The sequence below is a fragment of the Bubalus bubalis genome, chromosome 15, assembly GCF_019923935.1.
Source record: "Bubalus bubalis isolate 160015118507 breed Murrah chromosome 15, NDDB_SH_1, whole genome shotgun sequence".
NCBI lineage: Eukaryota > Metazoa > Chordata > Mammalia > Artiodactyla > Bovidae > Bubalus > Bubalus bubalis.
In genome coordinates this window covers 6,003,522-6,030,687 of record NC_059171.1, presented here as the reverse complement: position 1 = coordinate 6,030,687, position 27,166 = coordinate 6,003,522, and the positions used below count along the sequence as shown (strand labels likewise).

Here is a 27,166-nt window from a genome sequence, read left to right as displayed (position 1 = left end):
TCTCCCCCAAACCCCCTCCCATCCAGGCTGCCACATGACACTGAGCAGAGCCTCCCTGTGCTCTGGAACTAGCTTAGGGCTGCTAGTGGGGGCAGAAGGTGAGCGGGGAAGGAGTATTTAGGGAGTGTGGGATGGACAGGCACACACTGCTGTGTTTAAGATGGATAAGCAGCAAGGGCCTCCTCTACTATCGGATGTTCATTACTGCCTCTCCCTTTCACATTTATAAACTTGTTGGTTGTTCTTGTCATTTAAGTATACCATGTTTTGTTATTTTTCTTGTTTTTTTAAAAACTTCTCTGAGTTAGTTTTTATGTAAAAAAAATAGGGGTAATGATTCTATCTCATTTTATTATTGTAAGGAGTAGATGAGATAATCACTCAGCTCAGCACTTTGTACAAAGTGAGTACTCAGTGGTGAATGATACACTGTAGTATCATTACTATTATAAATATTGCTTACTGTTTACACCTAATCACAAAATACACTGTGATCGATGGAGCAATATCAGTCAGTCTCTAAATAACTCAGTATAAATATTAACCTACTGGGTATTATGAGAAGTATAAGCTGTTTAAATATACAGTAGGAGAAGATTCCCTTTATATATGTTAAGATGCTTAGTTCTCTTTAAGAGAAAAAAAGAAGGTGCAATTTGAATATATGTGTCATTTTCTTTCCCTATAGGTGTTACACAGTTGCTGAAATGCCTTGGTATCAAAGAAGGATTGCTCAAGTGCTGTTTGCAACTCCGCCTAGCTCCACCTATGAGGAGGTAGTGTGAGGTCCTTTGTTGGTTATTCTGGTTTCTTAACCGCTGGGCCGCTCTGTGGTGTCCACTCATCCGGAGCTCTGAGCAGTGAGGGCCGCCAGCACGTTCTGATGGCCCCGTGCGGCTCTTATCACAGAGGCCTAATGCTTATGATCCATGATGGTGAATGTTTGTTTCCCCTTTAGGTGAATGGCTGGTCATTCTGGTATATTGCCCCTAAAGAACCCCATGGCTGAAAGCTACCTTCATTTTCTTTTTGAAATCTATAACATATGAAAATTATAAAATAGAGCAGGAAATACGCAATTGCTTCTCAGTATATTTTAGGGACACATCCTAGGCTTCCCTGGTGGCCCAGATGGCACACATTCTGTAAGATAACAGCCATCTGGGAATTAGAGCATGTTCGTATTGATAGATAGTACTTAAGAGCATTTTGTAAAAGCAGGTTTGAAAGCCTTATAGTCTCATTTCTAAGGTCTTTGCTTTTCCTGTTAAAAGTAAAACCTGAAAGGGATTTCAGGGCACACATTTTGGTTTACTTACCACAAAATTTTCAGGGTAAGGAAGGAGACAGTTGAAAAACATTTCCCAATACTTGATCACAGTGTTTTCTGTGAAGCTATAGTGTAGAATTTGAGGTAGAGTTGTGAAATATTTGTTTTTATTAAAAAGAATGCATTCTCACAAAAAAGACAGAATCATCTCTACTCCAACAAATTAGTTATGTATCTAAAAGATTAAGTGTCAGTTGACATGCTATGGAAACAGGTTTAAGTGGGACAAAAAGGAATTAGCAGGGACTTTCAGGTGGACATGAACATCTTATGTAGGGATTTCTGTTACAGAAGACTCTTAGAGATGCATTGGCCCAACCTGTGTATCGCTGTAAACACACCTTTTAATTTTATCTAGTTTTTATTCATAAAGCCACTGTTCTGATTGAAGAAGAAAAATGTCAGAATAATCTGAGTTGTACATGATAATGATCTTTCCTCTCTTCATGTGATGCTGGTTTCAGTCTGAGTTCTGAGTAACAATCAAGTTATTACTAGAAATGGTCCACATACTGTAATCTGTATTCTGATGATTTAATAGTGTTATGTTCAATTTTGCTGTATTAACTCTCACTGTTGATGAATTGACTGTTATTTAAGGGGATCATTATTTTAGGATGGTTTGATTTACTTCCTATCTTATATTTAATGTAGGAATAGATCTTTTGAAAAAATGCTTTTTCAGTACTCTGTTTTAATCCTTTTCAATGTATTGAAAATACAATTTTTGTGTATTTGACAGGCCCTAGGCTACTTTCACAGGGCAGAGCAAGGTAACCTTTTTTATTTCATATAACTATGAATGTCAGACATGTAATAGTAATTTTTTAAACAAAATTATTTGTTCTGATATATATACTTCATAAACTTCTTTTTGAGCTAGACACTACCAAATAATTTTTTAAGTTATTTATTTGTTCATGGGTGTGCGGGGTCTTCATTGCTTCTTTCCCTGGTCATAGCGCGTGGGGCTGCTCTGCTGTGTGCGTGGGCCTCTCGCTGCGGTGGCTTCTCGTGTGGCGCACAGGCTGAGCGGTCTCACGCTGGTGGGGTCTTCCCGGACCAGGGGTAGAGTGTGCGTCCCCTGCACGCCTGTCCACTGTACCACGAGGGAAGTCCTCAAATAATTTTTAGAAGTCCTTATTTAGTAAAGATCTCCCGAGAAATAGACTACTAGTGAATTTAGAGCTGCAGTTCTAACGGTCCTTCATCTGATGTAATTCAACCTTCCTTTTTGAGAGGAGGCTTTGATGGATTAACTCTTTAAGATTGCACAGCTAATCAGAAGCATGTATTTATCTTCATTTAAAATTTTTATTTTTTAACACCAAAGTATAATTGACATATAACACTGTATTAGCTTCATGTGTACAGCATGACTTGATATTCATAGACATCATGAAACACATCATGATCACAAAAGCAAGTCAACACCTGTCACCTCACAGAGTTACCAAAAGACACTTTTTAAAGATCAACTGTCTTAGCAAATTTCAGATGGCATTTAAATGAGAACTCTGTGCTTTAAACCAGGTCAGTCTTTGTTCTGTTGCAGATAGCCTTTTGTGGTGAAGAGTTTTCTGTTACTCTTATTTTGAAGAAACAGCCAGCCTAGAAAACATTAGCTTACGTTTATCCTTTCTAACGGCAGAAACTAGAGACGTCAGAGACAGAAGCCTAATGTCCAAATACTCCCACCCCCCCCCCAAAAAAAACTGTTGCCAATATGTCTATAAAACTTAATCAGAAGAAAATTAAAACAATTTACTAAATTTGAGAGCCTACTCATATGGACTTGTTCAAATGCTTTCATAATAGCAAAGTATTTTTGAAACACATTTCTTCTAAAAAATTTTGTCTGAATGTTAACTCTGTTATGTGTTAATTCTGACTTACTGTTAATGACCTTCCATTGACATCCTCTCATGATGGTAGTTTTACATTATCATGGGTATGATGTGGGAATGCATTTTTCTCAAAGAAACTTAGAAGTATAATTACAAAGTTAAAAAAGCACCTTAAGAGACTTAAGCATTTGGGTTGCTGAGAAGAACATGGTCATACTTTTACAGAGCGAAATGACCCTTGGTAATTCCATCATCCTCCAGGCTTCACTGTATGGTCACCTCCTCTCGGGGGCCTTTGCTTATGGCTGATGTTTGGTTTAGAAGCTCTTCCCATGCTTTTAGTACCCTTTATTTCTCCCTTCATGGCCCTTAGCAGTCCACAGTGTGACTGTTTCCCTGTCTGAAACGAAATTCAGGGAAAACGTGACTGTCTTCTGTGTACATGGCACCCTTGTCGCTTAGCACAGAACACTGGGCAGACTTGCAAAAGGGCTGCGTAAGCGGGGACGGAATGATGGAGTCTGCTTAACTCTGAGGAAGCCTTATGCACATCAGCATGGCATCTTACAAACATCTTCGGATTAAAGAACTAAAACAAGTTTGGGTTAAGAAACAAATGTAGTTAATCATAAATCATATCCAGGAAAAATTATACTTTAAATATAGAAGGGTCCCAGGTTGATAGGAGGAAACTATAGAATTAATGCAGTAAGACAGTCCCATGCTTTCCTTCATAGGCTTTTTGTTCACATTTTTGCTTCAGCCAAACATATTCTCCACTTAGATGTTAAAATTCTACTCAGCCCCCAAGTCAGCCCATGTGTAACCTCTTAGCTGCTTTTTTCGGTTTCCCATAGAACTTTAAAATTTGTACTCCTGTCAAAGCAGTCCCTTTATTCTTATGTTACGTTCAGATGTGCTAATGCTTGTCACTGCTTTTCATTACAGATTCCAAAAGAGCAGAGACTTTATCTGTGCTTAAACATAGCCCACGGGCTTCCCTGGTGGCTCAGCAGTAAAGAATCTGCCTGGAATGCAGGAGACAGGGGTTTGATCCCTGGGTCAGGAGGATCCCCTGGAGAAGGAAATGGCAACCCACTCTAGTATTCTTGCCTGGAGAATCCGTGGACAGAGAAGCCTGGTGGGCTATAGTCCCTGGGGTCACAAAGAGTCAGACAACAACTGGGCCCCACCACCAAACATAGCCCACACTCAGTAAAGGCTGATCAAATGTGTGTACAGACACACACACACACACACACAGAGTCATCATGACTTCATTTACTCAGGTATCAAGTACATACTGAGCACAGTTCAAGGCACTGTTCTAGGCACTTAGGATCCAGGGAACAAAAGAGGTGGGGCTTATTGTCTATCAGGACCCCTCAGGTTTTCATCTATTAAATGGAGTACCAGTTTTATAAAATTGCTGTAAAAATAAGAAATATGTGTGATATAAATGGCTAGCACAAAGTAGACACTCAAAAAATAGTAATTCTCAATTTTTTGATAGGAATAGTTGAGCAAAAGAGAATCCTCATTAGCCTAGTATATTACAGTAAGTCCCTTACATACAAACTTTCACGTTGGGAACCTGAAGAGATAGCTACGTTGGTTCACGTACCTGGTGTACAGTCAGCGTGCACGTGCCCTATAGGAGTGTGGGCTTCCGTGTGCTGGGCAGTGCTGTGGAGGTGCAGGATCTTCATTTCAAGCCCAGAAGGTCTGGAAGCAGGTGTGAGAGCAGCAGGGCTGTAGCTGGTATCTCCTGTGCTGACGACCCTTCAGCTCTGCCATCTCCCCTCCTCCTCCTCCTCCTCCACAAAGTAACTGTCTGTCCGCTCAGTGCCAGCTCCCAGATGCCAGCTGTTGTACTGTGAAGCTTTTACGTATTATTTGTGAAAAGTATTCCACTACAATACTACACAGCCCATTGTATTAGTTGGCCTAGGCTAACTTTCTTGGACTTAGGAACCAACCAGATGTACGAATGTGTGCACTCTCAGAATGGGTCTTGTTCAAATGGAGGGGACATACTGTATTGGCATTTAGACCAGAAAATTTAAGCCTTGCAAAATAAGAGCAATACTGTTTCATTGGAGATAATATGTAAATCCTTTTTCTTTCTTACGTACAGTGGATCCAAACTTCTACAGCAAAAACTTGCTCCTTCTAGGAAAGACATATTTGAAGCTGCACAACAAAAAGCTTGCTGCTTTCTGGCTAACAAAGGCCAAGGACTACCCAGCGCACACAGAGGAGGATAAACAGGTACAGCATCTCCAGAACAAGGCAAACAGGTTTCCACTGAGGCACGTGAAGGAAAGGTGAATCAAGAACTGCTTTAAAAATGTCATTGTCTAAATGCATATTATTAAATAATAGTGCTTATTTCAAATGTATATAGCAAATGTTTTTGGAGAAGGAAATGGCAACCCACTCCAGTATTCTTGCCTGGAAAATCCCACGGACAGAGGAGCCTAGCGGGCTACGGTCCATAGGGTTGCAAAGAGCTGGACATGACTGAATACACACACATAGCAAGTATTTAGTTACTACCAACAAACGCGTATGAATTTCTCACTACAATATAGAATTGTTCCTGTTTGACGTATCTATATATATAACAGATCAGATAAGATTTCTAAAGCATAAAAGGCAAGGAATGTGTGCTAATGTGAAAGAGTTCTCCAAGCGTCTCATCTCTGAGTTCTCTAAGGAATTTTATTCTTTGTGTACTAGTCTGGTTTTTTTTTGAAACTCTTAGAAAACTACTTTATAAACTTGTTTCACAAGTTGATCTCTGTGCTGTATTGCTATATTGTTTATTTATAATATGCATTCTTTCATTTTAGATACAGACGGAAGCTGCTCAGCTACTTACAGGTTTCAGTGACAAGAACTGAGAATTTTTCAATGAAGTACCTAAGGAGCATTGCCTTTTCATCAGATTTTAAAGATAATAAATACATTAACTATAATTGTTCTATGACTGTTCTTTTAACGTTGTGACCATTTAACAGATATACAAAACTCTAGATTTCTTCACAAATAACAAGGCAAAAGAAATGGTTACCACAAGAGTGGTAGAGACGTCTCTATGGCTGAGAGGCAGAGATGACTGTACCCAAGCTGCCAGCGATATGGCAGGGCGTGAGATTGCCAAGGGGGACGGCAGCACGTCTGGATGGGGATCAAGAAAGGAAAGCTACAGTGCGGAAGCGCTGGCTTAGGAGGGGTGCATTTTCAAGTTGGACTGAAAAGCTGAGCCGTTGCAGAGAAGCAACAGTGACAGGAGCTCAGCAGTTAACTGATGTGTCTTGGAGCCAGCCTGCATAAGGAAAGAGCTCAGTCAGGAGAGGACTGAAAATGGAGTGGTTTCTTTTTTAAAACGTGAGGTAGTCTTAAAAGTGGATTGATTTTGTCACTCAGTTCAGTCGCTCATTCGTGTCCGACTCTTTGTGACCCCATGAATTGCAGCACGCCTGGCCTCCCTGTCTATCATCAACTCCCGGAGTTCACCCAGACTCACATCCATCGAGTCAGTGATGCCATCCAGCCATCTCATCCTCTGGTGTCCCCTTCTCCTCCTGCCCCCAATCCCTCCCAGCATCAGAGTCTTTTCCAATGAGTCAGCTCTTCGCATGAGGTGGCCAAAGTACTGGAGTTTCAGCTTCAGCATCATTCCTTCCAAAGAAATCCCAGGGCTGATCTCCTTCAGAATGGACTGGTTGGATCTCCTTGCAGTCCAAGGGACTCTCAACAGTCTTCTCCAACACCACACTTCAAAAGCATCAATTCTTCGGCGCTCAGCCTTCTTCACAGTCCAACTCTGACATCCATACGTGACCACTGGAAAAACCACAGCCTTGACTAGACGGACCTTTGTTGGCAAAGTAATGTCTCTGCTTTTGAATATGCAATCTAGGTTGGTGAGCCCAAAGTCTATTCCCTAATGGGTGAAAGGACCATGGACCTCAAGGACAAATGGAAATGACGGTGTTTAAATAGGACAGTGATCCCTGGGGTGCCACCAGTGCAGACCCTAAGTTCTGTGAGAAGTGGTGTCTTGAATGTCACTTAGAGACAGCTGAGTGTATGTCTAGGTGGGGTTTTCTCAAAGGGAAAACATACAGTGTGGGTATGTACTCTTTGTGGTTATCATGTGTATTTTCAAACAGAAGCAAACACTCAAAGTATTGGACTATTTATACCCATCTCTGATTCAACAGTTGCTAATCTTTTGCTATATTTTACTTATGTGTAAATATTCATATATTTACAAGTATCTGTAAGCTTTTGAAATAGTAGACAACATATTTCATCCCTAAATATTTCAGCATTCATTGTCTCAGAATATTTCAAGACATCCTTCTAAACACAAATTCATATTACAACTAGAAAGTTAACAGCAATTCTTTAACATCCAGCCATATTCAAATATCCTTAAATGTCCCAAAATGTCTTATACTTCTAGAAACCAAGATTCAAAGATCATACATTGCATTTAATTTTCCACCTTAGTTTTTTAAAATCTAGAACAGTAACCCATCTGTTTCTCTCACAGCGTTGAGTTTTTAAAAAGGCCAGTCCAGTTGTCTTTCAAACCATCCCTCCTTCCAGAATGGCCTTATTGACCACCTTTAGAGAAACACTGTTCCATCTTATGTGTATATTAGATCTTCTTTGACATTTATATTTATCACTTTCTCTGATAGCTACTGCTTGTCTTCACTTTTGAGATGTTTCTTTTTCTTCAGTTTTGTTTTGTTTTTTTTTTTTTTTCCCCTAAGTTAGTAGGCATTTCACATCTTCATGTTTTTTGGTCCAGTTCTGAATTTCTAATTTGGATTTTTCTCGTCTGCAATTATTATTTAGATATAATTCTGACTAGTATTTAGTGTTTAAGGATTTTACTGTTTTTTTTTTTTTTCCTGCTTAGCATTTTCATCTGAAATTTCCTCGTTTTCAGTTTTCTCTTTAGAGTGACTTTGAATGTCATTTTTTGGAGGTATGACTTTTTTGTATGTATTTAATAACCAGCAATGCCACTTTATCAAATGGGAGGTAAGCAGTTTGGATTAGTTCAGTAACATCCTCAATAATTTACAAAATGAAATAGTTTTGTAAAAATAAGATTTCTTTTAGTCATAAAGCCTTTTATGGAGGGGAGGATCTGTCTTTGATATTATGTAGAGCTGTTTAAAAAATTTTCCCTTTGCAATAGATTTGTAAGAAGTTGCCAAAAAGTACTACTCAGAAAGGTCCTGCGGATCCTCCCCGCAGTGTGCCTCGATGGTAACAGGTAACTGCAGTACAGTATCAAAGCCAGGAGACTGTACAGTCCACAGAGAGTATTCAGGTTTTACCACTTTTAAGTCATCTCACGGTGTCATCTATGCAGTTGTGTCACATGTAAATTTCTGTAACTGCCATGATGAAAACATAGAAGTGTTCCATCACAAAAACTCTTAGTGCTGTCCCTTACGGTCCGACATTGCCTGCCACCATCCCTAATCCTGACAACTGCTAATAATTCTCTGCAGTCCTCTATAATCTTGGCATTTCAAAAACAGTATATAAATGAATCATACAGAATGTGATCGTTTGAGATTGGCTTTTTTCATTTGGCATAACTCATTTGAGATCCATCTAAATTTAGTCAACAGTTCCTTTTTATTGTTGATTATATTTCACTGAATGGGTGTACCAGTTTATTTAAACTAGCCACCTTGCGGCATTTGGGTGGTTTCCCAACTTTGGCTTCTGTGAACATAAGGTATAACTTTTATCAGCATGCTTTTCATCTCTGGGATAAACGTCCAGGAGTGTGGTTGCCGGGTCTTTTATAGAGCTGCTATGTTTCTTCCCCCGCCCCTTTACAAAGGAATAGCTCCCCCTTCTCCAAGAAGTGGCACCTTCCTGAGATTCTGATTGTGTGCTTTTTCAGCCTCTTTTGACTTCCCAGGAGTCTGACCTCCCAGGTCTCACACTGCCTCCTGGCATTTCTCCACTCTGGATGAGAACTACTGCTTCCGGGAGTGAGCTCTGGGGCCCCATTATTCCCCTTCCTGTGCAGTGCCCACCTAACTTGGCTCTTGTGTCCAGAGCTGACTGCTAGTTTGAGATGCCTATTTCCCCACATACATGTCAGCAGAAGTTTGCCGTATTCTGTCTTCTAAGCATACCATAGACATGAGCTACGGGTGATTACAACTGCCTCTTCTTGTGCACCTGTTACCTTTTAAGAATGAGAGCAGACATCTGACTTGGAAAGTGGCTGTTATCCTACTCTTGTTGCCAGAAATTTTCCTATCTGAGTGGACTAGTTATAGATTTTGTAAAAATGATTTTTCTCAAACTCACTTTTTAAAATAAACATAATTACATCAAGGAAAAAACAAAACACTTTGAGAACTTGATGGAATTTTGAGGATTAAACAACATGTATTTACCAAGAGTATCAGTAAATATTTAAAAATGCTGTTAACATCTGACTGTCCTTGGTCAAAGACTGGGGAGAGAAAATTTGGAATTTAGGAGAATGCCACTTCTGTTCCAACTATAGTGTATGTGCTGTGGAAGTGAGGGCAGAAGGTGCCAGTTTTGTACTATTACTCTTTGTTATTGGTTTGGGATACACCTGCCCCCCCCCCCCTTTTTTTTTTTAACCTATTTCAACCACAGAATATTTCTGGTAGATTCTGTAATGCCCATTGGAGAGTCTTTTGAGGTTCAACCAAATATTCAGACTCAAAGCCTGTGACAGGCTTCATCTGGCACCAGTTCACTCAGATGGACAAAAACCAAGCTGGCCCCGGCGGTCCGTGTCAGGCTTCCCGACATTCGGATGACCTTACAGCGTCGTCAGGAGCAGCGCATCCATGCAGCTCCAGAACGACCATCGCCCCGGGTCACAGCTCGGGAATCCCAAAGGTACAGGCCCGTAGGAGTTTTCCCATCCCGGGAAGTCCGCAGCTGTGGTTTCCTGTCAGGTATCTGGAGTCTTCCCCGTCCGGACACAATGTACCAGTTAGGGGCCCTTCTTATGAGAAAAGGCACTGCCCCCAGCACTGCTGGCGCACCAGCCTACCTAGTCTTGAAAACGGGAAAAGCTAGGGCGTCTGAGCTGCGGCCCAGGGTGGAGGTGTTGCTTAACCCTTTTGCCCCACAAGCACTGAACACACAAACCCCACGGGCGGCCTCTCTCCCTGGCAGGCAGGCAGCTGCTCTGATGGGTGGACTCGTGCGCTGACGCGCGGTGCTGGGAGTGAAGGGCGCCGGGCCGCCTCTGCACCCACTGCGGGGTCGTGGCCGGGCACCGGGGGCCTTGCACTTGAGGCCTCGCACTCGACTTCTCTCTGCTCAGCCCAGCCCAGGACGGGCACTGCCAAGGGAGGGGAGGACACAGGTCTCAGGTTCCTCTCACAGCCACAGTGCACGTACCAGACAAGCCGGGATATCCTGCCTACAGGCCTGGGTTTCTAGGAATCAGACAGACAGAAGAGCCTGACGAGCTCTCCAGGACGCTGGTTTCCTCGCTGAAGCCCCTGTGGTATAGCCGTTTCTTACGTGGAGTGAGGAGGCAGGCAAGGGCACCCTGAGAGCTTCATCAGACCTGCCACACGGCCCTTTCCGCACACTGGGCGACAGCCACTGCGGTCTCAGCGAAGCTCCGCAGCGCTGCCCTCAGGGTCTAAGTCAAGTGGCCCTTTTCAAAGACCGGGCACCCTCTCATGCGTAATCTGTCCTGTACACTCATTCTCTTATTTTTTATTCTTTAGGCATGAGAATAACTAGAAAGTCAGGAATGAGGATTTGGGAAAAGTATTCAACCAAGTGGATCACTGACTTTTATTTCATCTTTACTATGAATTCTGAATAAAAATGTAGAACATAATCTAAATATGTAGAAAAAGTTTTGGCAAAGCAAAAAGTATTGTTTAGAGAAGTTAAATTGTATACTAGTATTATCTGTATGTACTTAGTGAAATATGTTACTGGTAACATTCTAAGATGTCAGTTCCATGGTTAAAAAACATTTACGTTAATGAAATTTATAGTGTATACTGAAATGATACAAGTGGAAATTTAAATTTTTATATTAATAAGGAAGCCCCACTTGCTAAAGTAGCATTAATACCATTCACATCAGATTGTTACACATTTTTGTAGTTCAGTAAATGTCTTTGATAATGAAAAACAAAGTATTTAGGACAAAAATAATAATTTATATAAAAAGGGGGGAAGACCAAAATATTTTTTATATGCTTATTCAGATACATAGAACTTTTATGAATTTAAGAGGAATGAAGATACTCAAACTGTAATAGGAAATCATTAGACTTATTTGAATATTTAGATGCTTATGTAAGTCTTCAATCCATCTGGTTTTATAAAACCAAAATTTCGAACACAAAAGCAGAAAAGTTCACATTACCTTTTTATATGTTCCTAAGTATCAAATTATATCAATTTATTCTGTATTTAAAGAACATCATAGATACTAAAACTAAAGTACAGAAGTGCCTGATTCTTTTTAATTCCACAAAAAGCTAGCATCTCAAAGTAACTGTAAACAAACCTCTATGCTGCTCAGTGAATTCTCCCCAATTTCCAGAATAAACTAAATGGTAGTAGATCTAGTATATGATTTACTCATGTAAGTTATGGTTTCATTAATGACTTTGACTGACTGTATTAGTGATGTAGCAAAGAGGGAAAATTTTCAACTACTGTATTTATTTAAAATAAACTGACAGGTTCAAGCACCCATCTTAAGAAAAGCCAGCAGCACTTTTTTAACATATTCAAAGTAAGATTTTGGCCTAAGCCCTTAATACCTTCCTGAACAGCCATGCAGCTAAACACCCTCAAGAGATGTTACATCAGGGAAAAAAACATGGAGCAATTTGAACTTCTTCCCCTGGGTAACAGAAACAAGGTAAAGCAAATCCAGACTACTTTCAAATGAGTGGCTGTCACGTTTAATACACTCTGAGCTCTATAAAACTAGAGCCACTATCATATGCTTATATAGATATATACTTATTTTTAATAAAGTCTCTTGCTTGCTTCAAAATTTAAGGATGATTTTTTTTTCCTGGTCAGTCATTTCAAGGGAACAATAAATAAAGTAGAAAAGGATGAGCTGTTTTGCATATTTCTGTGGAAGAACGGAAAACATTTATACTTTTGAGAGATTCAGAAAATTCACTGTACAGAATGAACAGCTTATATACACTATCTGTGCAACTTTTCTTGGCTGGGGTATTTAAATGCAAGAGCTCCTCCAAGACAAGAAGCCACATTCATTCTTGTCCAAATCCCTCTGTTTCTTCTATTGCAAAAAGAAGTTTTTCCTTTAGTTGTTCATAACTCTTATATGGTGGTAGATCCAAGCGATTAAAACTGAACAAAAACAAAAACAAAATGTGTTTTCAATAAAATAAACTGAAAATATTTCTAATACAATATATTTTAAAAATACATTTGAAAAACTGAACAGGAAGAATATAAAAATTTTGTTGGAAGTATTCTAACAGACAATTTACTACTATATTAATACTTACTGAAGATAATATTAAATATACAAATTTTCTTATAGCAATTGACTCAATTTTAAGACCTATTCATAAAAATATTTTAGTGTTTCCCAGAGAAAGCTGGAATTACAAATATAACTGTAGCAATAATGGATAAAACCACTGGAATATTTTTCCTCTTCTCTATAGTATCATGTTACATTGTTTCTGGAGTCCCCCTAACTTCTCTTGGGTTAAAAGAGTCCATTTCTTTCACTCATTCACCTATGAATTCACTCACTCATCAGTTACTTACTGAATCTTTTCTGTATCAGGTATTTCTCCCAGGAGCTAGTGATAGAGATGAAAACTAAGGTCCATGTTCTCACTGAACTTACATTCTAGGGTGGAGACTGTCTATCACCAAATATATACTTTTGTCTTTTCAAATATCTTGTCATATGTTGGGCTTCCCTGGTAGCTCAGTTGGTAAAGAATCCGCCTGCAATGCAGGAGACCCCGGTTCTATTCCTGGGTGGGGAAGATCCACTGGAGAAGGGATAGGTTACCCACTCCAGTATTCCTGGGCTTCCCTTGTGGCTCAGCTGGTAAAGAATCCGCCTGCAACGTGGGAGACCTAGGTTTGATCCCTGGGTTGGGAAGATCCCCTGGAGAAGGAAAAGGCTACCCACTCCAGTATTCTGGCCTGGAGAATTCCATGGACTGTATAGTCCATGGGGTCGCAAAGAGTCGGACACAAGGGAGCGCCTTTCACTTTCACTTGTCATATGTAGAACTATTTCTAAAATAATATGCTTGCAGTCTTGCCAGACTCAAAGAGAATTCCCTGCTGGGATTAACTGATGAAATACAAAAAACATGGAAAATACTTAAATCACCAGTGTATTGTTTACAATTTACACAGGTGTAGACTAACATTTAATTTTTCTAAGATACATCACTGAGTATCTGGGTCAGGATTCAGGAGTTTTGGCTTTTGGTCTCCACTCTACTAGGGTCTAGTGAGATAGCTCTGAGAAGTCAAAACCGTTCTGTACTTTTGTTTTCTCATGTGGAAGGCTTCTAGAGATGGTCCAGTTCCCTTCTATTCCTCCTACCAGTTATCTGCCCTAGTCAGGAAACTGTACATCAGGAGAGAGCCTTCTGAAACAGGAAAGGCAGCCAATTAAAACTGTGTTCTTCTCAGACCATGTTTCTCTCTGAAAAGCTGTTCACAGTACCAAGCAAGGGAACGATTCTCTTCCCCCCGGCCCCTCCCGCCGCCTCTGCCTGAGGTGCAGTCTGACAGTGGACTGAGGCCAGGGGAGACTTCCCAACAGGAGTCCCACACTAAGACAACCGATCCCCTGCCTGTGTCAGACTGTCCTTCTGCTCATCAGGTCGCCCCGCCGTTTCCCCCCGATCATCTCTGTTGCTGCCATATCCACCTGCATCTACTTCCTCCTCCTCTTATCTGTACCATCAGAATTTCCTGCCTACTTGTGTACAGTTTTCTTTTTCATTTCTTCACAATCTATCTAGCCTTACATCACCTTCAGGGGTCCTTTATTAAAAAGACATGCAAGTGCAAAGCCCCTTTGCTGCTGCTAACTCCTGTGGAGGGGGAGTGGGAGGGGAGGCCTGGGCCACTTGGTGCGGCCCCACCGCTTATTCCGTGTTCTCCAGGCAGACCACACGCTCGTCTGTTCTATGGCCATGCTCTTAGGTCTCTCCGATGTTCTGGAATACCCTTTCTGCCTATGAAATTATTATTAAGAATCAGTCCAAGTGCTACAAAACTTCCTCCAAGAATTCTTGAACATGTTATACAGACTTCGTAATTCTGCTCTCCATAAGGTCTTTTTATTTCTATTTAGGATTTACTCTGTATTATGACTGACTGGTTTCTTCCATTAGATTCTAAAGTTCACAAGGGCAGAGTCCCCTTTATTCTCCTGACACAGATCCATTTTGCGTACAGGAGACATTTAGTACATGTTGAGTTGAACCATGTAAGAAAATGGGTATCTTTAAAGCATTCAAAACCATGGCTCTAAGACATGAGCTATTCTGTTCTGTGCTGCTTTACAAAAAGACAAAAACATACTAAAAATACTCATCTTTTGCTGAGTACCTACTATGTGAATATCAGAATACTGTTTTAGTTTAGCTTTTTAAACTAAACTAAAACTGGAGTAGGTAGTGTTCACTACTTCTGTTTTCTTATATGTAAAAAGGGGAGGGGAGAAGTACCCCATTAGCTTGTTTCACACGTACGTCGCCTGCTGTTCCCATATCCAGAGAGCAGCCGCCTCTCTAAGCAAAGCCCTGGGGACCGCAGCAGTGGGACCCCGCCTGAGGGCCATCAAGACTGCCTCCCCAGACTGCAGGTACAGCCCCACGCCCCTCAGTCACTGCCGGACACGCAAGTGTCTCTGCGTCATCTTTTCACCTAAATCCTCACCCCCGTCCTGATCTACTCTATTTCCCCCGATCTGAACAGTATCTCCACCTGTGCCCTCCATCTCACAGCGTTCCAGTCTGTTCTTTTGAACTTATATTACATGATTTGCAGGCTTCTACAGTCTTAATGGGCTTTCCTGGTGGCTCAGATGGTAAAGAATCTGCCTGTAAATGCGGGAGAGCTGGGTTTGATCCCTGGGTCGGGAAGATCCCCTGGAGACAGTCTTAACAGCTCCTCTCTTGCCTTAACTAAAACTCAGCTAGTCTGAAACAGTCCGTTTCCTTTGCAGCCAGCCAACACACTTTCGTCCTCTGAAGCAAACGATCTGGCGATGAAGCCTTTTCCACTCTTGCTATCACCTCCTTCCTGACCATGTTCCTTCGCTCACTGACACCTCTGGCCCCTGCTTCACAGTCCTCTCGTTCACTCAGGTGACAGGCAACGCTACGGCCTCCCAGGTCTTGGCCCTTCTTCAGGGATCTGTTCCCCTACTTTAGTATCATACCTTGAACTTGGTCACCATCAGCATAGGAAATTATTAACTGAAACACTCTCTTCTCTGATTATCTGTTTTCCCCAACTTACTTCAATCAAAATGCCAACCTATTAACCCAATACTTTCTCACCATCCTACCTTGTCCACAGACTCTTCCGATCTTCACTTCTTAAGCCACAGCCCATCATTATAAGTATTAGGGTGGTGCAAAGGTTAACTGTAGTCTCGGTACTGTTCAAATTGCCATTTGATACTGGAATACATTCTTGATAAATGTGGTTATGTTATACATCACTTTAATGCACGTTTCTCATTTTATGTTTTTTTTGCTAATGATTCAGTTCAGTTCAGTCACTCAGTCATGTCCGACTCCTTGTGACCCCACGAACCACAGCATGCCAGGCCTCCCTGTCCATCACCAACTCCCGGAGTCCACACAAACCCATGTCCATTGAGTCGGTGATGCCATCCAACCATCTCATCCTCTGTCGTCCCCTTCTCCTCCCGCCCTCAATCTGTCCCAGCATCAGGGTCTTTTCAAATGAGTCAGCTCTTTGCATCAGGTGGCCAAAGTATTTAAGTTTCAGCTTCAACATCAGTCCTTCCAATGAACACCCAGGACTGATTTGCTTTAGGATGGATTGGTGGGATCTCTTTGCAGTCCAAGGGACTCTCAAGAGTCTTCTCTAACACCACAGTTCAAAAGCATCAATTCTTCAGTGCTCAGCTTTCTTCACAGTCCAACTCTCACATCCATACATGACCACTGGAAAAACCATAGCCTTGACTAGATGGACCTTTGTTGGCAAAGTAATGTCTCTGCTTTTGAATATGCTATCTAGGTTGGTCATAACTTTCCTTCCAAGGAGTAAGAATCTTTTAATTTCATGGCTGCAATCACCTTCTGCAGTGATTTTTCAGCCCAGAAAAATAAATTCAGCCACTGTTTCCCCATCTATCTGCCATGAAGTGATGGGATCAGATGCCATGATCTTAGTTTTCTGAATGTTGAGCTTTAAGCCAATTTTTTCACTCTCCTCTTTCACTTTCACCAAGAGGCTTTTTAGTTCCTCTTCACTTTCTGCCATAAAAGTGGTGTCATCTGCATATCTGAGGTTATTGATATTTCTCCCGGCAATCTTGATTCCAGCTTGTGCTTCCTCCAGCCCAGCGTTTCTCATGATGTATTCTGCATATAAGTTAAACAAGCAGGGTGACAATATACAGCCTTGACGTACTCCTTTTCCTATTTGGAACCAGTATGCTGTTCCATGTCCAGTTCTAACTGTTAGGTCCTCACCTGCATACAGGTTTCTCAAGAGGCAGGTCAGGTGGTCTGGTATTCCCATCTCTTCCAGAATTTTCCACAGTTTACTGTGATCCACACGGTCAAAGGCTTTGGCATAGTCAATAAAGCAGAAATAAAGGTTTTTCTGGAACTTTCTTGCATACAGGTTTCTCAAGAGGCAGGTCAGGTGGTCTGGTATTCCCATCTCTTCCAGAATTTTCCACAGTTTACTGTGATCCACACGGTCAAAGGCTTTGGCATAGTCAATAAAGCAGAAATAAAGGTTTTTCTGGAACTTTCTTGCTTTTTTCGATGATCCAGCGGATGTTGGCTATTTTATCTCTGGTTCCTGTGCCCTTTCTAAAACCAGCTTGAACATCAGGAAGTTCACGGTTCATGTATTGCTGAAGCCGGGCTTGGAGAATTTTAAGCATTATGTTACTAGCATGTGAGATGAGTGCAATTGTGCAGTAGTTTGAGCATTCTTTGGCATTGCCTTTCTTTGGGATTGGAATGAAAATTGAACTTTTCCAGTCCTGTGGCCACGCTGTTTATTTTATATTTACTTTAGACTATGGAAAGGATGTTAGATGAAAAGCAAATTCAAGTGATTGTCTTATTTGATTTCAAAATGAGGCATAAAGCAGCAGAGACAACTTGCAACATCAACAACCCATCTGGCCCAGGAACTGCTAATGCACGTACAGTGCAGTGGTGTTTCAAGAAGTTATGCAGAGGAGATGAGAGCCTTGAAGATGAGGACCGTGAGGGCTGGCCATCAGAAGTTACGATGACGAATTCAGAAGATCATCAAAGCTGATCTTCTTACCACTGCAGAAGCGACTGAAGAACTCAGCGTTGACCATTCCACGGTCATTCCACATTTGAAAGGAAGTGGAAAGATGAAAAGGCTCTGTAAGTGGGTGCCTTATGAGCTGACTGAAAATTAAAAAAAACTTTTTCTGAAATGCCATCTTCTCTTATTGTATGCAACACACCATTTCTTGATTGGATTGTGACGTGTGATGAAAGGTAGATTTATATGACAACCAGCAATGACCAGCTCAGTGGCTGGACTGAGAAGAAGCTCCGAAGCACTTCTCAAAGCCAAACTTACACCAAAAAAAGGTCATGGTCAAAAAAAAAAAAAAAAAAAAGATCATGGTCACTGTTTGGTAGTCTGCTGCCCGTCTGATCCATTACAACTTTCTGAATCGCGGTGAAACCATTACATCTGAGAAGTATGTTCAGCAAATTGATGAGATGCACCAAAAACTGCAACGTCTGCAGGCAGCATTGGTCAACTGAAAGGGCCCAATTCTCCACGACACCCGACCACACGCTGCACAAGCAGTGCTTCAAAAGTTGAACCAACTGGGCTATGAAGTTTTGCCTCATCTACCGTATTCACCTAACCTCTCGCCAACTGACTACCACTTCTTCAAGCATCTGGACAACATTCTGCAGGGAAAATGCTTTCCTCAAGAGTTTGTCTAATCCCCAAGTATGGATTTTTATGTTACAGGAACAGACAAACTTATTTCTCACTGGCAAAAGTGTGTTGACTGTAATGGTTCCTATTTTGATTAATAAAGATGTGTTTGAGCCTAGTTACAATGATTTAAAATTCATGGTCTAAAACTGCAATTACTTTTGCACCAACCTAATAGTTTATAGAAGTCATGGTCCATCATTATAATCACTACCTTGCAAATTCTTTAAAATCTTATCTCTCCTTTTTGAACTTACTCATACTCTGAATGAATTCAGCCTTCTACTTTCTCATTCCTTGTACCTTATCAGTTGAAAATTACTGCAGGGGGTATCTGACGACTTCACATTAACTACTAGATCCATGTGGGCAATCCAATGCTGCCCAGCATTCTCAGCCATGTTTCTCTAGAAAACACTTGTCTCGTCCCTGACAACTCTCCCTTTCTTTCTCCAAGTCTTTCCCTTCTTCATTGTTAGCCAGTGACTTCACCTTATAAATACTTGGAGGAAAAAAATCAACAGTTGATCAACTCTTTTTTCCTTCACAAAATCTAAAATCTATTTGTAGTTTAACCCAACTTTTCTTCCTTTTCTGTTACAACAAAGGAAATGTTCTTGTTTTCATCAAAAGTGAATTCCTTAACTCTCACTCAGAATCCCAATTCTTTCCATCTCCTTTGGTTATGAACTCTCTGTCCCCTGCCTCAACAATCTCTCCTGCATTGAACTCACCAATTTAATCTAACCTGGTGTTCCTAAAAGTTTTTGGTGAACACGATCCTTTTTCACATCTAAAAATATTGAGAAATCCAAAGAGCTTTCTGTTTATGTGAATTATAACTATTGATATTTACCATAAATTTTAAAAATAATTTACTGTGAAAATGAAAGTAAGTTATTTTTATGAAAAAAGTGACTGTTTTCAAAAAAGTAGTGAAAAAAGTGGCCTTGTTTCATATTTTTGCAAATTATTTTAACGTCAAGTTTAATAGAAGACATCTGGATTCTAATACCTATGTGTTTATACTATCAAACTGTATTGTTTTAGATTAAGTATATGAAAACTCTTCCCATACAGATATGCAATTAGAAAACAGAGATGTACTCAAGTAATTTTTTTTTCCAGATAATTGTGGATATTATTCTTTGACAATATACTAAGTTTGACAAGGTTATGCATAATATGGGTTTTGAAATCATATCACAGAACCCTTTGTATTCTGTTCTATGAAAGCCATTGGTTTATTTTGCACTCTGGATGTTTTTCTTATGCCTGAGTTTATAACATCATGTATCAGTTATTTGGAAATACAGGTTCACCAAGTTATAGTGAATTTTCAAATATTAAAAGTCTTGGGAAGCTGCAAAGCTGAATATACAAGTTTTCCAAAATTCTGATTTTTGTATGAAACCTCAATGTTATCATCACCAATAAATGCTGTTAGTTGTTTTCCTTAAAATGATGAGCTTTTACTTAATTTTCAAGAAAAATATCTGAATGAAACAGTCTGTTATGTTTTCAAGTAACTAGAGCATTTCACAAAAAAAGCAAGCTCTTCAGCTTTCAACTCGACAACTGTCTAAGAGCTTCTTCACAAGACAAAAACCAGTGTTTCATGTAGACTTGCCATTTATTTTGTCATACAGAATATTAAAAAAAACCCAAATACACTTCAAGTGTCAAGATTTAATAAAGTTAATAGTTTTTACTACTTTATAATGAACAACTTTCAATAAGCCTGGCCTTTTCTTTCCTTTTTTTTAAACTTCAAATGTTTGGTGTTGAAAACTGCAGAGGCAGCAGCCTGGTGTCACTGCCTTTCCTTGACTTGTGCTCGGCAGCAGCCGTTGGCCCACCGTTACTTTGGTACCACAAGTGCCAATGTCAAAGCAACAAAAAGGCAGAAAAGGGCGGTGTGAAAGCTGACCTTGACCTCCTGAAAGCAACGCATGCCTTCGGGCCATCAGCGTCTTCTGTCTGGATGACTAACAGCTCTGACCTCCCTGCTCTCACTCACCCAGTTCCCGCCCGCCCCCTGCTGCCAGAGTTGTTTTTCTTAGATCTCATTATTCTTATATAAGACTCCTCAATGGCTCCTAATTGTATTTACAATCTAATTGCTCATCATAGCCTATTAACCTCTACATAATGTAGCCCCTGCCTGCATTTCCAAATTCTTTTATCTTCCTCCTCGGAATCATTAAGTTCCACTCATACGAAGTCATCTTTAAAATCTTTAAAATGACTATACAAAGTATATACTCCCCATTTCTTCCCACAGCATGCTATTCATCAAACTCAACTTAAACATCACTGTTTCCAAGAAACTTCCCTGACCACCAATCTGGTGGGGATTCCTCTCCAGCTGTTCTCCTTTAAAGGACTCCTAGCATTCGTAAAGAGGTGTTGACCTGTTTGTCTTTTGTGCCCCCACCCCCAATGGAGTACAAACTTCATAAAAGGCAGGGAGCACTTCAATCTTATTTTATTTTATACCTAGTGGTACGTTAAATATTTTTTGAATCAGTGAATACATTTTTCCAGTATTTATATTAACCAGTCACTCTAAAGTGTTTAGTTATAGAGTGCCATATTAATCAGTAAAAACTAAAATTCTGACTACTTTAATGAATCAACAATTATACTCAGTCACTGTACTATTTAAGATTTTTGAACTTACCATGTGTGGCTTCTTGGTAACCAGGTATCTTTGCCAACTTTTTCAATGCAAAATTTTTGAGGCCCATTACTTCCTAAATCAGGAAAATACGACAAAATTTATTTGGTCCTTTAAACTTTTTAGTTGTGACAACTAGTCAAACCAGAACACATCACAGAATCAACATGAATGATACAGAATAAACTACAGTGTAAATGGCTTCTGCCCAGAGAAGCTTGTTAATGCTGCAGAGATCCAGCAATAGGAATCACAAAGTAGAAAGATCGGTGTCTACAGAATTGTGCTCCCTTCACAAAGCAATGGCCAACCAGCCTCTGAGAGCAGACTTTCATATCTATCTTACAAATGTACTTGATATTAAGCATTAATTTGTCTTTCTTTCAGTAGATGCCCTACATAAAGCATAGAAGAATAATCCTTAGGCTTAAGTCTGCTGTGTGTCTAGATGCATTATCACAGAATTATTTACAGAGAAAACTGCATTTACCCATGAGTTCAGCAAATCCTCCTAGAGGTAAACGGCAGGTTCCAGTGACAAACTGCAGCAGTCGCATTCTCACTTCATTGTCTGTCTCCTTCACAAACTGCGTAACAAAATCAAGTCTACTTTACGACCTGGTGAAAATTACTCGTACTAAAATTCTATTTCTATTTTCAAATTAACTTACAACTCTTGCATTGATTTCAAAGCCCCATTTCCTATTTTTAAGAGGAAAATGAAAACAGAGGATGTGCCATATGCTTTTTGTGTATGTGGCCCTAACAACAGTATTATGAGACAGGTACTATCATTAGCATCCCCACGATACATGTTAAGAAGACGGAGGCCAGGCTTCCCTGATGGCTCAGTGGTAAAGAGCCCGTCTGCTGATGCAGGAGACATGGGTTCGATCCCTGATCCAGAAGATCCCACACGCCACGGAGCAGCTAAGCCCGTGGGCCACAGCTATTGAGCCTGTGCTCTAGAGACCAGAAGCCACACCTCTGAGCCCACAGGCCACAACTGCAGAAGCCCTCGTGCCCCAGAGCCTGTGCTCCACAAGAGAGAGGACATCGCGATGGGACGCCTGTGCACCACAGCCAGAGGGGAGCCCCTGCTCGCTGCAACGTGAGAAAAGCCCGTGTGCAGCAACAGAGACCCAGCATAGTCAAAAATAAACAAGTAATCAGAAAAAAAGAAAACGGAGGCCTGGAGAGGTGAAAGAATTTGTCCTTCTCAACCTGCTACTAAGTGGCGGAACTAACATTTGAACTCAGGTCTGACTGAGCTCTAAAGCTCTGTTATCCTGACCTGAGCGGACTACCCTGCAAGCTACTGACGGTGACGGTGAACAAATCCTTCTCAATTGCCACTCTCAGCAGTTTCTGATATTTTCTTTCACTATAACATCATTTTCCCAACTATGTTCTTCATACTTGAAAACCCAAAGTATGCATTCTTCTAAAAATATCTCTCTTCATGGACTATTTCTTTTCAAAGTGGACATAGACAGGTAATGTGAAATACTGATCTGAATTGCTCTGAGTGTCTTACAACAGAAGGTAAGGAACTTAGGGGACAGTGTGAGAGTAGAAATGTATCTTAAAAACAAGAGACTAAACTTTAGCTAATAATAAGACAAAATGTTGTGCTAAATACGAAAAATAATGTTTCTGCACAGAACTGCGCTGAGGCAACATGTTTCATCAAGACGTAGAAATGGAGGTGAACAGGGCTGGCATAAATCTCACCCCTTTCCCCAGAACAAACCCATTTGAATGAGTTGAGTGAGTGAAGTTGCTAGTCTTGTCTGAGTCTTTGTGACCCCGTGGGCCATAGGCCGCCAAGCTTCTCTGTCCATGGGATTTTCCAGGCAAGAATACTGGAGTGGGTTGCCATTTCCTTCTCCAGGGAAATCCCATTTAGAAAATACAACTATTCATTTGGATTTATATAACCCAGTGCTTAAGCTCCTAAGGTATATAGGAAGAAATGCCCAAAGGGAGTGTCAGGGAACAAAAGGAACAAGGAAGCTGGTAAAGAGCCAAAAGGGAAGATTACAGATACTTGCACGTACTCTGTATGGATGCAATTCTGATGTCTTAGGTTTGAAAACAGAGTTCTTCCTACTTTTCATTTACTTTTTGCAATGGATAACATGTGCATGTGGTGTGGACCTCAGGCAGCAGGAGGGCGCAGCAGGACGCCCCCGCGCACACCTCTGCCTCAGGCAGCTCTCTGCCCAGGCGCCCGCCACCTTCTCAGGGGTTGTGTTCATACACTAGCAGACACTTCGTCTGGATAGAATAGATATTTTCCTTTAAGCCAAGTAATAGATACAACTTTCTTTTAAGCTTAATGCTGTATTGAAAAACATTATTCTCCAATATTTTTGTTAATTTGCATTGAGAAAAAGAATGACAAAAAGGTATGGAATTACAGAACGGATATATTACAATTTATTTACTCAGTTCCCCTGATGGGCAAAGAGAGAAGGAGGGAGGGGGGAGAGAGAAAGGAAAGGAAAGGAAAGGAAAGTCATTCTTGAACATTATCCTCTAGATTGTTCTAATTTGCTGGCATATTATCACCTTTAGAGGAATTAAGTATTTTCATCGACTTTCTCATTAAAAACATATTCCTCTTTTACTTCCAAAATTAAGTAGAATTTATAGAATACTTTCATACTACTAGAAAAAATATTATACCTAAAACCATTACCGTTAAACTATTATTTAAAGATGGTCATTTGTTCTTTCATTTAGGAAATAAGAAATGGAAAATCCTTTAACAAGTTTTTACACTATCCACTTCTAATTTAAAATTCAAAGACTAAATACCATGTCCAAAAGCAGTCTCAACCTTAAAAATTAACTTTTCAAATTACCACTTCATCAGAAAACATTTTCTTTCAGTATTTAGTGTCAAGAAGATAAAAGCAAATACCTGCCAAAACCAAATGATTTGCTTGCTGTTTCTGGTATAATGTCGATACACAGTGTTTCTCTGCCAATCTGCCAGGTCGACCTCCTGCATGCCACACAACATAACCTGGGGAATGAGCACAGTATCAGGTCAGAGGAAAGATTTAGTGAAGACAGTAACTACAGGACAGAAATCTGCTAATGCCCAGCTATGCACATGCTAATTATGTCAAATGGCTATGTGTACATCAAATAATGATCACAGTAAAGCAAGTCTAACTAAATTGTGTGGCAATTTAACATGCAGAATTCTTCGGTTCTTATCTTATTCATGTTTACTGAACTTAAAAATGTTCAAAAGTAACTGTTCTTCAAGAAAAACATCAGCTATACAAAAACAATCACTTTTACTACACATATATCCCAAATCACATACATTACAAATAAGTTTTAAACATAAATTTCTGGTTCTTCTTTTTTTAATCTATGCTACCTATTTAAAATTAAAAGTATACTAACCTCCTGTTATTCATCTATCCAGGCTTTGAGAATAAAATCTTCTAGATATGTAAAATTCTCAAGTAACTCTAGTTTATTATATATGGGATGAAAACTATTTTGGGCATAATAACCTGTACTTTATTTCTCATATCAACTATGATCTATAATTTAGACACAATAAAGCATGCATATTTTAAGTACAGAGTTACATGCATTTTGACAGCAGTATATACACCTGTTAACCACCTCAGTGATCTCACCACAGGTTAGATTTCTGAACGCAGCAGATAGACTACACTCATCCGCTCTTTTCTGTTTTCTTTTCTCACCAGTAGAATGTTTATGAGATTCATCCACGCTGTGAGGGGCACCCGTGGTTCTTTCATATTGCTGAGTGGTATTTCATTACGTAAATATACAACAATTTATTTACCCATTCTCTTGTTGATGGACATTTAGGTTACTTCGAATTTTTGATTTTGATGAATAAAACTGTGATGAACATTTATGGAAAAGTTCTTCTGTGAACATACATGTTTCATTTCCACATGAGTAAGCACCACTAGTGGGACCGCTAGGGCAGAAGTGGAGGCGTGTGTAGCAGTGACGATTCATTCAGCTTGAATCTGTATTTCCCCAATGATCAGTGAGCATCTCCCCGGGTTTCTATGCCATCAATAGAGCTTCTTTAATGAAGTGAGCCTTTGTCCACTTAAAATCTGTATTTTTATTGAGTGACAGGTTTTTAATATAGTCTGGATGTAACACCTTTGTCTCAAGAGTTTCTCTCAGCAGGTAGGTTGCCTTTTCATTTACTTGACAGCATCTTTTGAAGAGAAGTTTTTAATTTTGATGAAATCTAACATCCTTTGTGTTCTTCCTAAGACACTTCTGTCTAGACTAAGATATTTCTACTACGTTGTATTTTTAGTTTTCATATTTATGTTCATAATTTATTTCAAATTAATCTTTATGAGCTGATGGGGTCAAAATTAATTTTCTTCTATATGAATATCAAGTTAATCCAGAATCATTTGTTTAAGACTTTTCCCCTTTCCCCATCAAAATATATTAGTACTTTTGATGAAAATAATTGACAATATATATGTGGATCTATTCTGGACTCTAATTAAAGTGTTCCACTGACCTGTCTATCCTCACACAAATATCACACTATCTTAATTACTATGGCTTATAAAAATCCTTGACATCAGGTAGTAAACGTTTATCCTGTAAGATCTGTCCTTTTTCAAAATTGTTTTGGCTAATCTAGAACCTGTGCATTTCCTTGTAATTTTAGAAGTGTTGCTGCTGCTGCTAAGTCACTTCAGTCGTGTCTGACTCTGTGCGACATCATAGACGGCAGCCCACCAGGCTCCCCCGTCCCTGGGATTCTCCAGGCAAGAACACTGGAGTGGGTTGCCATTTCCTTCTCCAGTGAATGAAAGTGAAAAGTGAAAGTGAAGTTGCTCAGTTGTGCCCGACTCTTCGCGACCCCATGGACTGCAGCCCACCAGGCTCCTCTGTCCATGGGATTTTCCAGGCAAGAACACTGGAGCGGGTTGCCATTTCCTTCTCCAGTGCATGAAAGTGAAAAGTGAAAGTGAAGACGCTCAGTCATATCCGAGTTTTAGGGATCCCATGGACTGCAGCCTACTAGCTGATCAATTTCTACAGAAAATTCTACCAGGATGTTGATTGGATTGTGTTGTTTGGAGAAAACTGATATTTACAATACCGAATCTTCCAATACCTATGATGAAATATGTCTCCACTTATTAAAATATTAATTTTTCTCGGCAATGTTTCCAGTTTTTAGAGTTCTTACATGGCTTTGGCTAAATTTGTTCATTTTTTTTTTAATGCTTTAGTAAATGAAACTTTGAAGTTTCAATTTCTAAATGTTTGCTGCTAGCATGCAGAAGATACACAATTGATTTTTTTAAATAACTGAGCTTGCACCCTACAATGAATTATTAAAATCTGTTATCATTTCTAGTTGTTTTTTGGTAGGTCCCTTAGAATTTTCTAAGTTGACAATCATGTTATCATCTGTGAATAAAGGCAGTTTTACTTCTTTCCAAACTTTATGCTTTTTGCTTCTACTTCTGCCTTATTGCACTGGCTTTGGAATCTGGTGCAACGTAGAACACAAGTGGTGAGAGTGGACATCACCGAGTTCCCAGTCTCAGTGAGAAATATCCAAGGTATCACTATTAGAATGATGTTAGCATTTATCTTTCTTGTTGAGGCCCTTTATCAAACTGAGAAGGCTGCTTTCTACTCCTAGTGTGATGAAGAGTTTTTATACAGAATGACTGTTTTATCTTCTTACAAACAGATTTTAACCTGTAAAAAACGGGCATGATTATGGATAACCATTCTTTTTGGATAATGGTGTAAATATTCTTTACTGTGGTATTATTCATGGTTAAAAGAGACAATGAATGGGAGTAGAAGAAGAAACAAGAGAAAGACAGGACAAAACAAAACAAATTTCTATTTCCTCATAGCTCTGTACTGTGAGCTAAAAGCAAATCAGTAAGCAATTAGGCCTTTAGTCTCCTTATCTGTGTTAGAAAATTATCATGCAGCCAGACTATTTCACAAGGTGTCCTGTGAGAAGACTGTAAGTGC

At 39.9% G+C, this 27,166-nt stretch overlaps 2 protein-coding genes across 7 annotated transcripts in view; one reads left to right on the top strand and one right to left on the bottom strand.

Annotated features, from left to right (window-relative positions):
- The window catches only part of RMDN1 (regulator of microtubule dynamics 1), a 33,826-nt gene extending 27,101 nt beyond the window's left edge, over positions 1–6,725 (top strand). Inside the window, exons 7-10 of one of the 4 annotated variants that reach the window (XM_006073075.3) lie at positions 689–776; positions 2,073–2,103; positions 5,315–5,504; positions 6,033–6,725. In XM_006073075.3, the coding sequence (XP_006073137.3) occupies positions 689–776; positions 2,073–2,103; positions 5,315–5,504; positions 6,033–6,189 (466 nt within the window). In that variant the 3' untranslated portion in view covers positions 6,190–6,725. Of the gene's footprint in view, positions 1–688; positions 777–2,072; positions 2,104–5,314; positions 5,505–6,032 lie in introns of those variants that run through there. The other 3 variants (XM_006073077.3, XR_003103521.2, XM_006073079.3) reach the window with 3 other exon arrangements.
- A 4,530-nt stretch (positions 6,726–11,255) lies between these two features.
- The window catches only part of WWP1 (WW domain containing E3 ubiquitin protein ligase 1), a 135,412-nt gene continuing 119,501 nt past the window's right edge, over positions 11,256–27,166 (bottom strand). For 2 of the 3 annotated variants that reach the window (XM_025264990.3, XM_025264989.3), the window contains exons 22-25: positions 24,051–24,155; positions 21,612–21,708; positions 21,125–21,197; positions 11,256–12,588 (exon numbers count right to left, since the gene is read on the bottom strand). In XM_025264990.3, the coding sequence (XP_025120775.3) occupies positions 12,489–12,588; positions 21,125–21,197; positions 21,612–21,708; positions 24,051–24,155 (375 nt within the window). In that variant the 3' untranslated portion in view covers positions 11,256–12,488. Of the gene's footprint in view, positions 12,589–21,124; positions 21,198–21,611; positions 21,709–24,050; positions 24,156–27,166 lie in introns of those variants that run through there. The other variant, XM_044928513.2, reaches the window with a different exon arrangement.